Raw genomic sequence first — 15,879 nt, 5'->3', positions numbered from 1 at the left:
ATCGATTGGTTGCCTCCTGCAGGAACCTCGACCAGGGCCCGAGCCCACGAGGAGCCTGCAACCAAGGTACATGTCCTTGACCAGAATCGAACCCGGGCCCTTTAGTCCGCAGGCCAATGCTCTACCCACTGAGCAAAACTGGCTAGGGTGAGACAAACTAATTCTGGTTGGGGAGAGGAAACATTCTGCTTGGAGGAGGTAATATTTGAGCTAACCCTGAGGAATTTTAATAGACAGAAAATTAGGGTGGGTTAGAACATAAGCACAGTGCCTGGCATATATTAAAAGCTCAATAAATGTTTGCTGAATGAACAATTTTTGTAGATAGTCTCTCTGATCAGTTCTGTGTTTAGGGGAAGATAAATCTGGCAATGGGATGATGGGGATCGAACCCACAACCTTGGTATATCAGGACAATGCTCTAACCAACTGAGCTACCCAGCCAGGGCAGAGAGCAGGGGGCCTTTAGAAAGGGAGGCCGGCTGGTGGATTCTAGTAAGAATCATGACTAGAGGGAATGAAAGGCTGATTTAGCACAGTGGTTGTGCTCATGGAAAGGACACTGCTGGGAGAAACACCACAGAAAGTAGAGTTGATTGGATTCTCAGAGTAAGAGAGAAGGAGGAATTGGAGATGACTTTGGGATTTCAAGTCTGGGTGACTTTGAGGGTGATGATACCATTAACGGAGATAGGGAACACAGGAAGGGAAGCAGATTAAGGGGAAGATGAGGAGTTTGAAGCTAGTATTGTTCCTCCATTTCCAGAATCTACTTCTAAGTCAGACCTCCTCACCAGTCTCAACAGGGACCCAGCTCAGCCAGTAGCTAAGGATTAATACTCTGGTTTGGATTAGATCAGAGGAAAGACAGTTATATATGTGCCCACAGGAGTCAAGACTGTATTTTCCATCCAGCCAAGACAGTAGAGCTTTGACAGTGGATTCAGGGTGGCTGAGCCAAAGAAGGAGCATGGCATAGGGTGGGGAAGAGGTTCAGACCCTCCACCATATAGGATAAAATGATTTCAATGAGAAGGCAGTTGGGAATGGTAGTGGTGGTGGTAATAAGATCCTTACCAGGATCTAGGTGGTCTAAGGATTCTTGAGTTTGTGACAATACTGTAAATCCAGTCCACTTAACACCACTTCACAGCCGGGTGGTGTTACACCTACAGATTAGATCAACACCCAATCTCCCAGAAGATTTAGCCTGTGTCATAGCACACTTTTGCCACACCCTCTGTAAAGCCCTGGTTTCTAAGGTTCTTTCCACCGGAAGCTATGACAAAAGGAAATGTATGGGTGGGGAGGGGTAGTGGGTGAGGGGCCCAGGTTCCTGACACAGTACACCCAAGGAACGAAGAGCAAGAGTGCCATGTTGAAGCGACCATTGCCACTCAGATTCCTCTTATTCCTGCAGCTGCCTCTGTTGGGGATGGGACTGAACCCAAGAGTCCTCACGACCCCTGGGAATGAAGACATCACAGCTGGTGGGAAACCTGGGACTGGAAGGGGTTGGTGAGACCGGAGGCTGTGGGAAGGGGCCATACAGAAATCTGGAACCTGCCACTGGGCATAACAAGGATGCAGGCAGAATTTAAGAGCACTGTGGGGAGGGGAGGGGAAGGGTTCCCTGCCTCACGGTGTTTCTTCTTCTGACCATCATTTCTTCTCTTCCCCTCTCCCACTTCATTTTTCTCCCCAACCTAGAGGTTCAGTGTTTTGTATTCAATGTCGAGTATATAAATTGCACTTGGAACAGCAGCTCTGAGCCTCAGCCCACCAACCTGACTCTGCACTATTGGTATGAGAAAGAAAGAGGGGATAGCATAGGGGAGGAAGAGGAGGTGGGCTAGATGTGAGAGACTGCATGGGAACCAAAAAGAGGGTGGCCAGCATTCCAGGCTCCCCACTATTTTCTCATGGGGTAAGTCATAAGTCAGTTCAGGGAGGAGGCTGGGCTGTGGATGTCTGTAGTACCCAAGTTTACCCCACCATTCCTCTTCCTTCCAACCATTCTCTAGGTATAAGAACTCTGGTCATAATATCCAGGAATGTGGCCACTATCTATACTCTTCAGAGATCACTTCTGGCTGTTGGTTGGGAAAAGAGGAAATCAATCTCTACCAAACATTCTTTGTCCAGCTCCAGGACCCACAGGAACCTAGGAGGAAGACCAAAAAGGAGCTAAGACTGCAGGATCTGGGTAATCTGGAAATGGCTCAAGAGTCCAGGGATATTGTGGGGCATTGGAGTATATGGAGAGGTGTTCTTTAGTGGTGTTCTTTCACCATAAAGATACCTGCTCAGAAAGGAAGAGGTGAGGGTTTGGGATGGGGAAGGGAGGAGGGATCGGTAGCACTACCTCCAGGATCCTGACTTGTCTAGGCCAGGGGAATGACCACACTCACACACATATCTCCAGTGATTCCCTGGGCTCCGAAGAACCTAACACTTCACAACCTGAGTGAATCCCAGATAGAACTGAGGTGGAGCAACACATACTTGGACCACTGTTTGGAGCACCTGGTGCAGTACAGGAGTGACCGGGACCACAGCTGGACTGTGAGTGACTGGGGATATGAACCAAGCAAGTGGGGATAGACTCAGTCAACCAAACAGGAGGGCTTGATCTCCTGTTCTTGCTTTCCAGTGCCTCTGCCCACCCTCTGCCCTCCTCCAAATCCTTTCCCTATCATCACCAGTGAGTTGTCATTAGGATTTCCCTACCTGTACTCTTCATAGTACCAGACAGACAAGTAAACCAAAGGAAGCCTTTAAGGTGATCTGGAGAGAGGCATTAGATTATAGTCAGTGAAGGGGGCAGTGTAGCTTGAATAGTCAAGAGAGGAAAGAGGGACTGGGAAGAACCAGAAGATGACAGGGGGGAGGGGCAGCAGTTTTAAAAAATATATGTTTTTATTGGGGTTTTTTAGAGAGAGAGGAAGGGAGAGGGATAGAGAGATAGAAACATCAATTGGCTGCCTCTTGCATGCTCCCTACTGGAGTTTGAGCCTGCAACCAGGGCATGTGCCCTGATCAGGAATCGAACCCGTGACCTCTTGGTTCATAGGTTGACACTTAACTACTGAGCCACACCAGCTGGGAGAGGGTAGCAGTTTTAATTTTCCTTTCTTTTACAGACACCCATCTTACTCTCACCCTCTTTCTCCCCAAGGAACAATCAGTGGACCAAAGACGTAGCTTCTCCTTGCCTAGTGTGGATGGGCAGAAACTCTACACGTTTCGTGTTCGGAGTCGCCATAACCCACTCTGTGGAAGTGCTCAGCATTGGAGTGAATGGAGCCACCCGATCCACTGGGGCAGCCATACTTCAAAGGGTAAAATGGACCTAATGTCTTACCCTGACCCATGAGTCCAGCACCCCAATCTTTCTAGCACCACTGTCTTTTGCTCTACCTCCCTATCTGTAAGCTCCCAAATTTGGTGGCCCATCTCCCCTCACTGTTCAACCCCAACCCCCAAGAAGCAGGGTTTTTCTGTGTAGGGTTGGGTCGATGTGCTGTTAGACTAGAGGGATGGATTGAGAAGGAGACCAAGGAGTGCTCAAGGGGAGATAGAATGTATAAACTATCTCCACAGCATTCCCAGGAAGGCTGCATAGTGAAGATGGCTTTGGAACCAGCCAAATCTTGGGTTTAAACCTGCCTCTGCCACTTACTGTCTCTTTGATCTCGGGCACATCACTAACCTCTTCGATTGCCTTTCCTTGTCTATAAAATGGAGATACTAATTGGGCCCCCCCTCTCAGAAGTTGTGAGGATTAATTATACAGAAAGTGTCTAGCACAGTGCCTGGCACCTAGTTGGGGCTCCATCAATGTTGTCATGTTGTAGGGGCATGACAAGTATTAGGGCCCTTTTCCTCTCCTCTTCTCCATAGAACCCATAGAGTCCCCATCATTGTTTGCACTGGAAGCCGTGCTCATCCCCCTTGGTTCCATGGGATTGATTATTAGCCTCATCTGCGTGTACTGCTGGCTGGAACGGTGAGACTTCTGGAATCCCAGAAAAAAGAGGTGGGGGTGGCTGGGAATAGTAGAAGAGGCTTATTACAAGGTCTATAGAAGAAGAGGGGTCACCCAAGTGGGCATGGTGATGGAAGAAAGCTTCAGGCACAGAGAACAGAGAATCTCTTTATTCTATATGGCAGAATTGGGAGAAAAGGGCAATAAAAGAGCATCACCAATATGTTCCTGCTCCCTCTTTCTCCCCCTACCCCAGGACCATGCCCCGAATTCCTACCCTCAAGAGCCTAGAGGATCTGGTTACAGAATACCACGGGAATTTTTCGGTGAGAACATGGTCATAGGCAGACTGCAGTCTGTCAACTGCCCACTTCCTGCAGCAAGACAAAGTATGGAGGGCAGAGGGGAGGAGAGGGGCCCTTGCACTAACTGTCAGGATGTGGCCAACCAATTGGGGGATGGGGCAGATGGAGAGAGACACACAGAACTGATTATAGATTGGTTGAAGCGTATGGAAACAGTGGTATTGGGAGCCCAGGAGTCTGTGTGTCCCTTCCTTAAACATAGTGGTGCAGACGTGAGAGTTCCCTTGGCACAGAGCTTGGGTCTTTTACTTCCTGCTCCTAATTGACCCCTGACCTGGAGATATCTGTCTTTAGGCCTGGAGTGGTGTGTCTAAGGGACTGACGGAGAGCCTGCAGCCAGACTACAGCGAAAGGCTCTGCCACGTCAGTGAGATTCCCCCAAAAGGTGTTGCTCTAGGGGAAGGGCCTGGGGGCTCCCCCTGCAGCCACCATAGCCCCTTCTGGGCTCCCCCATGTTACACCCTGAAACCTGAGCCCCGATACCCTGACAGAACCCCAGGGTCCTGTAGCCCTAAATTGTACTAACTTCCCCTCAACCAACCAGCCTGGGCCCAATGCTCCCCCTGCCCCAACTGTGGCTGATTTTGAATTGTGTGCCCCTATAACTACCCCCTCATTTAATATCTCCTCTTTAAGAATTGTCCCATTGCCCAACCGGTGTGGCTCAGTGGTTGAGCTTCGACCTATGACCCAGGAGATCAAGGTTCGATTCTGGTCAGGGCACAAGTCGGATTGTGGGCTGGATCCCCAGTAGGGGGCATGCAGGAGGCAGCCGATCAATTATTTTTTCTCAATATTGATGTTTTTATCCCTCTCTCCCATCCTCTCTGAAATCAATTAAAAATATATTTAAAAAGGAATTGCCCATTTGCCCTGTACATGTTTGTCATCTCCCTCGATCCAGAATTCCTCTTCCTAGAATTCTTTCTCCCTCCCTCCCAACCTTCTTCTTTCCATCTACCCTTCAGTTGTTCCCAAATCAATGATAAATAAAGTTTCTGTTGATAATCATCAAGACTGTGTTGTTGGGGCAGGGAGCAGGGGAAATGTGAGGTATAGTAAGGATGGGGGGCATAGTGCTGATGGTAGGGAAAATGAGTAGTAGACTCCTGATGTGGAAGCAGTTGTACCACAAATTAACTAGAAAAGGTACTTTTCCAGAAACTTAACTTTTCTCTAAGGTATCCTTCTGGGGTCCAGTTTAGAGTTAGATTTACCATGTTGCCTCCATTCCCAACAAATCTACAGACCTCACCCAGGTTCTTCTCCCCTTATCCTTACTCCACCTTCTGCCACACATACCACTTCTGACCTCATAATCCCTCAACTGCAGCCTCAAGCCCCACCCTTCAGGCCACCCCTAGCGATGTTGGTTATCCACAACTACCAATAGCTCTCTCCTGACTGCCAGTTCTGGGCTTCCTCAGGCAATGTAATCCATCTGCCTCTCCAGTCCCCTATCCCCTATCCCCTGTCCCCTGTCCCTATGGATCCCCCAAGGCCTCCAGAACACCCTCCATCTTCATGACTCATCAGGCCTCGCTCTGAAGAGTGAGCTCTTGAGAGTATGTTCATCTACATCAAACATGGAGGTGAGGGGCATCATGGAGCTGGAGTCTGTGTGTAGGGCTGGGAAGGTTTGAGGGCAGTGGAGATCACAGAGACATATAACCAGAGAAGGGTCACATGCCCCATCCCATCTCTTCTTAGATAATCAGCATTTTATTGCCAATATCAATTGTGCTGTCCACCGGTTGCTGCATTACACCCGCAGTAAAGTGGGGTTGGCTAAAACAGGTGAGGAGTTTGGGAAGGGGTCTAATGGCCAAGGGTCAGAAGTAGTAGTCATCTCTGGCCTCCAAGTCCTCCTTCTGGCAAGAAGAGAGCTCCTTGAATCCCTACAGCTTCCTCCAGCCCATTTTGGATGGGATCATTGGCCCCTTTTGCCCTTATTCTACTTCCTGAGCTGCCCCAATTACCCCTCTGGCCTCCCTCCAGAAACCATTGATTTGTGTGATGAAACGGGAACAATGAAGTTGTTTTTCCTGATGAAGATCCCTGGAGACTATGCCAGCAAATTCCTTACAGCTCGAAACACCTACTACATTTGTAAGGTGGCACGTGGGACACCAGGTAGAGGCTTGGGAGCATTCCCCAGAGATAGAACAAGGCCCTCAGGATGGATTGTAGAACTTGTCCTTAAAATAGGATGCCCTCATCCAGATCCAATTGACTATCTCTAATCAGCCTAGGACGGGCATTGCCTGTGACAATAGGTTAGGTTCACATATACCATACCCCCCACCTTATTCTAGGGATGGATCTGACAGGAGGAAATAAGGTAAACCAGCTCAAGATAGTGTTGAGTGTTAGGGTCCTATAATCTTGGGCTTTGAAAGGGCGGAGACTGGGTAACAGAGGCTGGGGATAGCACACTGCTGTATTCACAGGAACCCAACTTGCGAATGCCTACCTAGCTTTTGTGCCCCTCCTGAAGAATCCAGAACACACACTACTTGGTAAGAAGCATGATGAAGAAAGGAGGAACTTGGAGAGTACTGCACATAGCTGGTGATGGAGAATATAGGGTGGGACTGGTGTCATGCAGCAAGTAGGATCACAGTATCCTAGGAAAAGGGGAATAGGGTCTAGGTCCACTTTAGAAGGGATGCTTAGCTCAAACCAGGTGGAGTGTGCATGTGTTATTCACCCTTCTCCCCATTTCTCAGCCATCTCCTCAGTATATCTCCCTATCATCACCCTTCATTTCTTTCTCTTCATCCTTTTCTCTTGAAGCTTAGGCACCTTCAGATCACTCTTCAGACTAACTTTAGGCTGGGTTGCTCCAAATGATCATTTGAATGATGGGAGGGATGGGATGGGTAGGTAAGGTCTCTAGTCCTCAGAGGTAGGGGTGCCTTTTCCTGGTTTCTAGATGCCTTGCGCACACAATGTGACATGCTGGAGAAGAGCAGACTGAAAATGCTTAGACTCCAAGAAGCCAAGAAAGCCGTTAAAATTGATTCTTCTGTGAACCTTCCAGTAAGACTCCCCAAATCTGGTCTGTTCCAGCACTCCCCTATCCCCACCAGCCAACAAGCCTCCTCCACCATGGCCCTCTGGGATAAATTTCTTTTTTTTAAAAAATATATTTTTATTTATTTCAGAGAGGAAGGGAGAGGGAGAGGGAGAGGGAGAGAGAGAAACATCAATGATGAGAATCATTGATTGGCTGCCTCCTGCACCTGCACGCCCCCCACTGGGGACCGAGCCCACAGCCAGGACGTGTGCCCTTGACTGGGATTGAACCTGGAACCCTTCAATCTGCAGGCCAATGCTCTATCCACTGAGCCAAACCAGTTAGGGCTAAATTTCCTTTCCAAATCCAACATCCATGCCCAAGACCTGCCTTCCACCTCTTTTGTCCTGCCCATGGCCCTACTTTGTACAAAATTTCCTTCCATGAACTGAACTTCTTTATCTGACTGACCCTTTCCCTTTCCAGTCCAAATCAGGTGACGACAAGAGTCGCAAGCTCCCTCGAAAGGGTCCATTCCAAAAGACCAAGGCAGGCTTTCTCAGTAAGAAGGGAAAACAGACTAAAAAAATAAAGTGATCAAGTGAGAGCAGAAACACTAGGTATGAAATTACTGGAATTTAATGTGAGGTTCCTTTTTTAAGAGACTCCTCCCAGTACCTGCAGGGAGGCTTAAGTATGCCCCAGGCAGCATGGAGGCTCTGAGGGTGAGCAGGAGGGCTGGGGTGTACACTTGGGTGGGGGTGAGGAAGTCTAGTCAATGAGCCTTTGAAGGACAGTGGGACAGAGAAGTGGGTGGGGTCTTTTTTCAGCCGGGACTACCAGAGGACGCCTATCACAGCCTGCTTCGGTTAGGTGGCTGATGGGCCACTTCCTTCCCCTCCCCCACCCCACCCTCTCCTCCAGCCGAAATTCCCCCACCCCCACCTCTCAGCTTCTGGACAGTCCCCAAACCATTGCTTTCCCCTCTCCCTCTCCCTTGTCTGAGGGGGGGCAACAGGCAGCAGAAACCAGAGCTGGTTATAGTCATTTATTGAATTTATTCATTTATTGATTTGACACACTTCCCCACTCCAATCTAGCACATGATACAATCTGGGTAAGCCAGGCGCTGACACAGGAAATGATGGGAACCCACAGCAGGGGTGGGGGAGGGAACAATGCAAAGGGGACTGGGGGAGGGGCTGCTTGGGGGCTGGGGTGGAGGAGCCCCAGATGGCCTCCCTGGCAGGTGGTAGTAAACCTGATCCACATTCCCCTCCATCCCAGCTCATTTCCCAGACCCTCAGCCAAGCTTCCCAGCTCCCCCTTCCCTGTTCCACCCCTCCTCCTGCCTGCCACCACACACACTTCCACATAACCCCTGTAGTCAGGCAAGGGGAAGAAGGGCAGGAACAGCTGTCAGGGGCCTTGAACAGGGAGGTCTCTGTGCCTAACTTTACCACCCTAAATCCTTCCCTCCTTCTCTTCCCCCTCCCACCCCCTTCCCAGGCCACAAACTAATTCCAGGCCTTCAATGTACTCTCCCACTGTAGCACTAACCCACAGTGGGTCACGGGAGAGTGTGGCTGCATCCCAACACCACACACTCCTAGGCACAAGGTGGCAGAATGTGGGGTGGGGTGGGGGTGGGGAGCTGGCTTAGCTTTTTCCTTAGGGAAAGTCTGAGATATTTTTGCACCGACCTTGTTCTAGACCTGGTCTACAAGGGAGTGATTCCCCTTGCTCAGTACTGCTTCCCACTGCTGCTCTCCTGCTGGTATACCCCTACCCCATGTTTCCCCCAGTAATGTCTGTAGTGTTTTCAACATGTCACTATGACAAAGCCTTAAGAAAAAAAAAAAAAAGCATTCTTCATCACTAGCACCTTGCACTGTTAAAAAAACCCTCTATATATGTGTTTATAGATCTTTAAAGTTTATATAAAGCCTTTCTGTTATCTGAAGTCTCCCAAGGGTCATTTGGCCTGGTGAGCCACTCCAGTGCTCAGACCTTGGTCCTTCCAGGTCCCAACTACTCCCCCCCAAAGGCCTAAGAGGCCACTGCATAAAAACCCCAGGCTCAACCTAGCCTGGACCAGCTCAGATAAGATGCTACAAAAAATCCTGCTCCCAAAGGCAGGGGTAAGGCCACTGGTGACTTCACATTTCCAACAGCATAGCCTGCCCCTGCTACAAAACCTAGGGGGTGGGAATAGGGGGAGCCAAGGATGGCTCCCAAGAAGGTGCCTTATCCCCTAATTGGCACAGTGAGAATAAACCCCCTTCTTTTCCCTCCCCCCATAGTTCCCATATGGGGCAGCTTTATCTTTATAATTTCCTCAACACCTGTGTGAGTAGACCCGACCCTAGCTCCAAAGCAGGGTCCCAAATTCCCGGTGTGGGGCCAAGGGTAAAAAGTGGATATGGGCACCCCTGGCTCCACCTCTGAAGCAGGGGACAAAGCTTCCAGCAATGACTCAGGGATCTGTGGGAAGAAGAAATGAAGGACAAGGTAAGAGGCTCATCTGGGGCATGAGCACATTCCACCATCATGGTCCACACCAAGGTAAACAGAGACAGCCCGTCTCCCACCACTCCTGTGCTACGTGGTAGGGGGTGAGCACTGCTGAGGGGCCTGGAAGTCCCATCTAGAAACTCTGCCACTCTAATACAACATCCTCCCTCCAATTCTCCAGGAGCTCCACCTACCCCCTGTTCTAAGTCTCCCTCTCCCCTGCTCAGATTGTGGAAGTAACTCGGCACCTAGGAGTAGGCTTGGGTTGTGAGCAGTACCTGGCTCGAAGTTGAAGTCCAGTCCCTCTTCTCCATCCATGAGGTCACTGATGATGTTATCCATGTCACACTCCAGGTTCTCCAGATACATATCAAGATCAAGATCCTGAGGCATTCTGGCTTGGCTTGTAGCCTCAGTAGAGGGTGTAAGCATAGGAGTCCCCAGGGTCTTGGGGATGGGAGCACCCACCATGACTGGAGGTGGTGCTATCATCGGAAGAGGGGGAATCAGGCTACTGGGGCCTGGAGCCTCTGGGGGCTTGGGACACAGGCCAACTCCTGTGGCTACCTTACTGGAGGAAGGTATGCCCCCCAACAACAGAAGTGTGGGAGCCTGCGACAAAATGGGATCTACCTGGGTCATGAGGACATTGGCAGGGGGTGGTGGTGTATCAGAGGTGAGCAGGGCCTCCAGAGACTGGGAGCTTGAGAAGCACCCTTCTCCTGCTGACAGGGGCCCCTCTGCTGGGCTGAAGAGGGAGGTGCTGTATGTGTGTAAGGGGCCCGTAACCCTAGGATGCTGCAAAGAGAAGCCAGAGAGACTACTCCGAGATAGCAGGGAATGGGAAGTTGTTATATTGAGCCCATCTAACAGCTCTAGATCTTCCTTCAGGGTGGGAGGGACACCCCCTGCATAGCTGCTGACTGAGGCTGGCATTTCCTCTCCTGCCAGCACCTCAGACTCTGGCCTCAGCGGGGAGAGCCGGGTGCTGACAGTGCTAGCATTTGAACTGCTTCGTGGACGGAAGGTGGTCCACACATCAGCTTCCTCGCGGTTTCGAGAGCAAGGGCTGCCTGACCACTTGGCAAAGTGGCCAACTGGGCTCTTTGGAGTGGCACCTTCGGGTGGAGCTGGCAGCACAGCCGGTTTCTTCTTGGGTGCCTTGCTGCGGCCCCGGAGCAGCTTGCTGCTGCTATCCATGGAGGCTGCCCTGCGGCGGGGTGCCTTGCCGCTCTTGCCCCCCTCGGGGTTCAGCATCCACCAAGAGCTCTTGCCAGTAGCCTCATTGTGAACCTTGATGAACTTGCTGTGCAGGGACAGGTTGTGGCGGATGGAGTTCTAGAGAGGGCATAGGCAGCAGGAAAGGGATATGAGTGGTGTATAGGGAAGGTCAGTGGCCCACAGTACAGTCTAAAAGGATGCTGGGACACAGCTGCACACGGAGACTCAAAGCTAGTCAAATACAGGGGGAGAACAGGCAAAGATAGGGGTGGGGGTTGGGGAGGAGACCACACACAGTTCCCACCCAGAAGACAAGCTGCTCAGCCTCAGCTCCAGACTTTTCTGCACAGGGGCACCAGAGACAAGCTGATTAACAACCTACTGCAGAGGGAAGGGCACCCACCCTAGCAAAGCTCAGAGCATTAAACTCCTCTCAGGTCTCTGGGGGGCGGGCTGTCTGGGGCTGGAGGAAACCAGGGAGAGACAGTCCTGGTTCAGCAAGAACTAGGCTCAGATGGGAAAGAGCATTCCACAGCTCCACCCCTTTCCTTGAGTGCAGGCTTGGGTGGAGTTTACAGGATAGTGGCGCAACATCAGCCCCGGACTGACCCACCCTGTCCTGAGCCAGTTCTCTCAGCAGGCTAAGGGGCTGGAATCTCAGCACAGCTGGCACTCCACTCCCCACGGGGGCATTTGGGCCCCAGCTCTCCAGAGGATTTGAAGATTCCTTGTTTCTGATTTCTCCCAATTCACAGACACACACCCTCAACTACATCTGAGCCATGCTTCTCACTGTACTTCAATACATAAGGTACCCTCCTCTCTCCTTCCCTCCTTGTCCTGGGAAAGAGCTCCCCTCTAAATTCTACTGGTTCATCCAGTCCAAGCCTAAGTCTCCTCTCTTTTATAAAGTGGCTGCTAGACTTCTGCTGCCCAATTTCTTGCAGAGTATTTTTAATCTCTTCCATACAATTTTAACCAATTGTGTTCTTCACAGTTTCACAGAATTAGTCTCATAAAGTGTAAGCGCCCAGGACACAGATCATGTCATCTAGTCAGGCAGCACCCCCCAGTAGTGCCCCTCCCCCTCAGTGCCAAGCTCCCAGTACATACTCAGCCTCCTGGTACAGAATCAATTATTTCTTGCCTGATCAGTGGGTGGTCCCAGGTGATGGCGAAGCTCCCCTTAAGGCTCTGTTGGTTGTTGAGTGCCTTGGTTATTAGAAGCTACATGTTCTCTCTCTCTCTCTCTCTCTCTCTCTCTCTCTCTCTCTCTCTCTCTCTCCTGATATTCTGCTAGAGATAAGGTTTTTTTCCCAGGGGCCCAGGGAATGGAGATTGGCAGATTCTTGAGCCCCTAGAACAGCTTATTTCTACTGGTTGCTCCAGGTTGGTAAGCCATCCTTTTGTGCTCCCCCAACCTCCCTTCTCTTTCCTACCTCTTTCCCCCAACTTCTTCTCAGGAATTTGTGTATTAAGATCTCCAACCTTAGGGGGATTTGACCTCCCACATGAAGCTCTTCAGTATTTAGAAACTCAGGAGAAGCCCAGAAGGGATTGGAGCAACTAGGAGGCTGAGACTAGTGAGAAATCACTTCATGTGTTTCAGACTGCTCTAGATAAGGAGACCCTTTGCCTGGAGAAAGATGCTTAAGTAGTTTCTTGTTCCAGGGCTATCCAGCTAAAGAACTTCTTGTCTCCCTGAGACTCTACAGTAATGCCATTTCAACTACTCTGGCTACGTTAACGCTCTTAGTTCCTTCCAGAAACCACACTTGTCCATCCAAACTGTGCTCTTAGTAACTGAGTGACTTGTGGCACCATGATTTCTCCTCATTTCAGCCTCTAACTCTGGGTCTACTGAGGAGGCCCTTTCCTTTCCCCACTATATACCCATGAGACCCAATTCTTCATCCCCTCTTCTTTAGGTCTTGGAACTAGTACATCACATTGTACAGCCGCCTACCCAGAGAGGTCAGCTCCCTAAGAGCCTATAATTCTTACCCGTTGGAAGGGGGTGACTGTTAATTGATCCCCCAGCCACCTACACTAAGCTTTCTTGTTCTAAGTGGGTACCGCCCCCTGGTGGGGTGGTAGTAACCTGGGCAAGTCATCAGTTAAGCCAGTTCAGGCATAAGGTCCCCTTGCAGTAGGGGTGGAGGTGGGGACTGGGGACTTGAGGCCCCAGGCTCAGTGTGATTTGGCTTTGCCATCATTGCAATGAAGAGAATTTGGCAGCATGGACTAGCAGTAAGAACATATGATTTAGAGTTAGACCTGAGTTCAAGACCTTATTCTACTGATATTAGGGAATTTCCAAATCTTTCTAAACCTTAGTTTCCTAATACGTGAAATGTGGAATCTCAGAATTGCTGTGAAGATTAGTAAAATAAAAAATTTAAAAACCACTTTGTAAACTAAAAGGCCTGTATAAGTGTAAATTACAAGGATGGACTACACTCCCACAGCATAACTAATAACTCATGGTTATTTCTTCTACCCTGAAAAATGAACCTAAGGAAAAAGAAAAACAGCTGTGTAGGCTAGATCCAAGGAGGGGAGCTCTTTATTAGCTGAGGCTGTGGTGTGGCAGTCTACCCAGAACTAGTGCCAAGGGTCTCAGTCAGCTGTCCCGTTTTCTGTTCTACTCAACCCCTAGAGCTACTGCAGATCTGATCCCGCAATCTCTTATACCTAAGGAAAGACTCTCTTCTTTCAACCCTCTATACTTCCTTGTATGCTGACTTTACCTTGTATGGGTGTACAAGACATTAATAGGGGTTGAAGCTCCCTGATTTTGTGATTAGAGCCCCATATTTCTCAAGACAAGTTTTCAGAGCATCTATCGAGATCTTTCCTCACAGTTTCTTCATGGAAAGCCAAAGGAATGGCTGATCTTGTGCTCTAAAGTCACAGCCCTGTCTCTCTTTTTTTCTTCATGAATCAACCCCCCCCACCACAACTTGGATAGCCCCTTACTAGGGGGAATTTATTGGCATTATCAGGTAAACTGAGACAGGTAGCAGTTCAGTCCTTTTTTTTTTAGTGCGTAAGGTCAGCTACCTTACTCCATGAATACCACCCTTTTTACCTTTTGCCAACTTCACTCCTTCTTCTTGGGTAGAGGAGTTATAGAACAGAACCTCTACACTGAGGTATTGGGAGGCAAGCAGGGGATCCAAGTAATCCCACAGGAATGGGAGAAAAGGTGTTGGGTTGGGAGGTGGGGACAGAGGGAAGGCTAGTTTATGTGGAGAACCCACACAGCTCCTGCAGTACATAGGATAAAGACTTCTCTGTGGGAATAAATGTTTGGGGCAGCCCAAGCCAACACTTGTGCTGGGAGTGTTGAACAGTGAGCAGTGAGCAGAGAATTCAATTTTCTCCAGGGCAAAGACAGTGTCTTATTCATTTGTGATCCTTCAGCATCAAGCACTGATCATGCATATACTATGTCCTAAGTAAATGTTTGTCTAATTTACTACTGAAGATGGATCTCTGGGGTGGGGATGAGTAAAAGGGGTCCCAGAATAGCAGCAAGAAGGTAGGGGGCCCAGGAGCAGATGGTATTGGGAGGGAGGTAAGGGGATCAGAGTTACCTTCCATCCTGCTGAGCTGTTGCTGTCACCCTTGTCCTTGAAGTAGGGCACAGTGCGGACCATCCACTCATAGATCTGGGCGAGTGTCAGTCGCTTCTCCGGGGCACTTTCAATGGCCTGGCTGATGAGCTCTGCATATGACTGGTTTCCCCAGGCATTCCGGCGGGAGCCTCCCTTCCGAGGACCTGTGACAGCCCCCAGGATCCCGGGCTGGGGGCCCCCTGCCGGCTCTGGGAGCCGGGAGGGCAACAGGATTGGCTCTGTGGGCCCCTCCGTGTGTACCTTCTCTCCCAGACCTGGATCCACCTCGGGCGGCTCGGACGGCTGAGTAGCAAGCTCTGGTCGGGGAAGGGGCCAGGTGCAGGAGCGGGGACGGCTCTGGGGTTCGAAGTCGGGATCGAGGTCTATGATCGCGGCAGCCTCTGTGGCTGAATTCTCATTCTCTGGATCCATACGTGGAGCCGGACCTCTGTTGCTCAGCGTTCAGAGGAGCCTGCCACAGTCCCTCACGATGCCTCCCCCCAGGGGGGGAGCACCCAGGGCCAGGAGGCACATTCCTGCCAGTCCTCAGAAAGTCTCGAACTCCCCCCTCCTCGCCCCCGGACCCTAGCTCCCCAAGCTGTCCCTTCCACACAACTCTGATTCTCTTCACGACTACAGCCTGCAGTCTCGGGGCTCTTTCCGAGACACCACCTGTAATCTCCGCCTAGCGAACACTTTTTCTCAAATCTCTCTCAGCTTCCTGGTCTTTTAAACCTGAGGCACCGTAGCCCCTCACACGTTGCGCTCCCATCAGCGAACGTCTCCTTAGCTGCAGTTCCCACCCCCTTTTAAGTTGCTGCCCACCCCCACCCCCCCCACACACACTCCTCCCAAATTTTCTCCACCCTGATCACTGCCTCCCCCCGCCCCGCTCCCGCGTCACTTGCCCCTCCCCGGACTCTCCCTCCACTCTCTCTTCCCTTCCCTCCACTCTTAAGAGGGTCTACGTCCCCCTGGGCCCCAGCCTCTCTAATTCCAGAACCAATTCCCCTCCCAACCCTCCCACCCCCCCGCCCCCCGGGTTTCCCTTTTGTTTTGCTCAGAGCTGCAGCCCCAGCCTGACGTCTCTGTTTACCACTCGCCGGAGCAGCCATCTGCGCATGCACCTAGAGAGCCAGTTGGGAAACCGAG

At 50.6% G+C, this 15,879-nt stretch overlaps 3 protein-coding genes across 4 annotated transcripts; 2 read left to right on the top strand and 1 right to left on the bottom strand.

Moving 5' to 3' along the window:
* Positions 1–1,375: 1,375 nt before the first annotated feature.
* Positions 1,376–4,956, top strand: IL2RG (interleukin 2 receptor subunit gamma). The gene is made up of 8 exons (XM_054716490.1): positions 1,376–1,491; positions 1,646–1,804; positions 2,025–2,206; positions 2,426–2,565; positions 3,179–3,341; positions 3,913–4,009; positions 4,245–4,314; positions 4,648–4,956. The coding sequence occupies exons 1-8, from the start codon at positions 1,376–1,378 to the stop codon at positions 4,876–4,878; spliced, it is 1,158 nt and encodes a 385-aa protein (XP_054572465.1). The 3' UTR covers positions 4,879–4,956.
* Positions 4,957–5,752: 796 nt separating this feature from the next.
* C1HXorf65 (chromosome 1 CXorf65 homolog) lies at positions 5,753–8,217 on the top strand. 2 transcript variants are annotated; one of them, XM_028138603.2, is made up of 7 exons: positions 5,753–5,945; positions 6,064–6,150; positions 6,352–6,486; positions 6,804–6,872; positions 7,289–7,395; positions 7,859–7,992; positions 8,203–8,217. In XM_028138603.2, the coding sequence occupies exons 1-6, from the start codon at positions 5,921–5,923 to the stop codon at positions 7,967–7,969; spliced, it is 534 nt and encodes a 177-aa protein (XP_027994404.1). In that variant the 5' UTR covers positions 5,753–5,920; the 3' UTR covers positions 7,970–7,992; positions 8,203–8,217. The 2 variants fall into 2 exon arrangements, with proteins under 2 accessions (XP_027994404.1, XP_027994405.1); XM_028138604.2 differs by lacking the exon at positions 6,064–6,150.
* Positions 8,218–8,411: 194 nt separating this feature from the next.
* Positions 8,412–15,522, bottom strand: FOXO4 (forkhead box O4). Its single transcript, XM_008161279.3, has 3 exons — positions 14,707–15,522; positions 10,165–11,224; positions 8,412–9,856 (listed from the first exon to the last, which is right to left on the bottom strand). Exons 1-3 carry the CDS (start codon positions 15,157–15,159, stop codon positions 9,849–9,851), a joined length of 1,521 nt encoding a protein of 506 aa, XP_008159501.2. The 5' UTR covers positions 15,160–15,522; the 3' UTR covers positions 8,412–9,848.
* Positions 15,523–15,879: the final 357 nt, after the last annotated feature.

Source organism: Eptesicus fuscus, chromosome 1, assembly GCF_027574615.1.
Source record: "Eptesicus fuscus isolate TK198812 chromosome 1, DD_ASM_mEF_20220401, whole genome shotgun sequence".
NCBI classification, from domain to species: domain Eukaryota; kingdom Metazoa; phylum Chordata; class Mammalia; order Chiroptera; family Vespertilionidae; genus Eptesicus; species Eptesicus fuscus.
The sequence above is the reverse complement of the archived record's forward strand: the minus strand, read 5'-3'. Positions and strand labels throughout refer to the sequence as shown.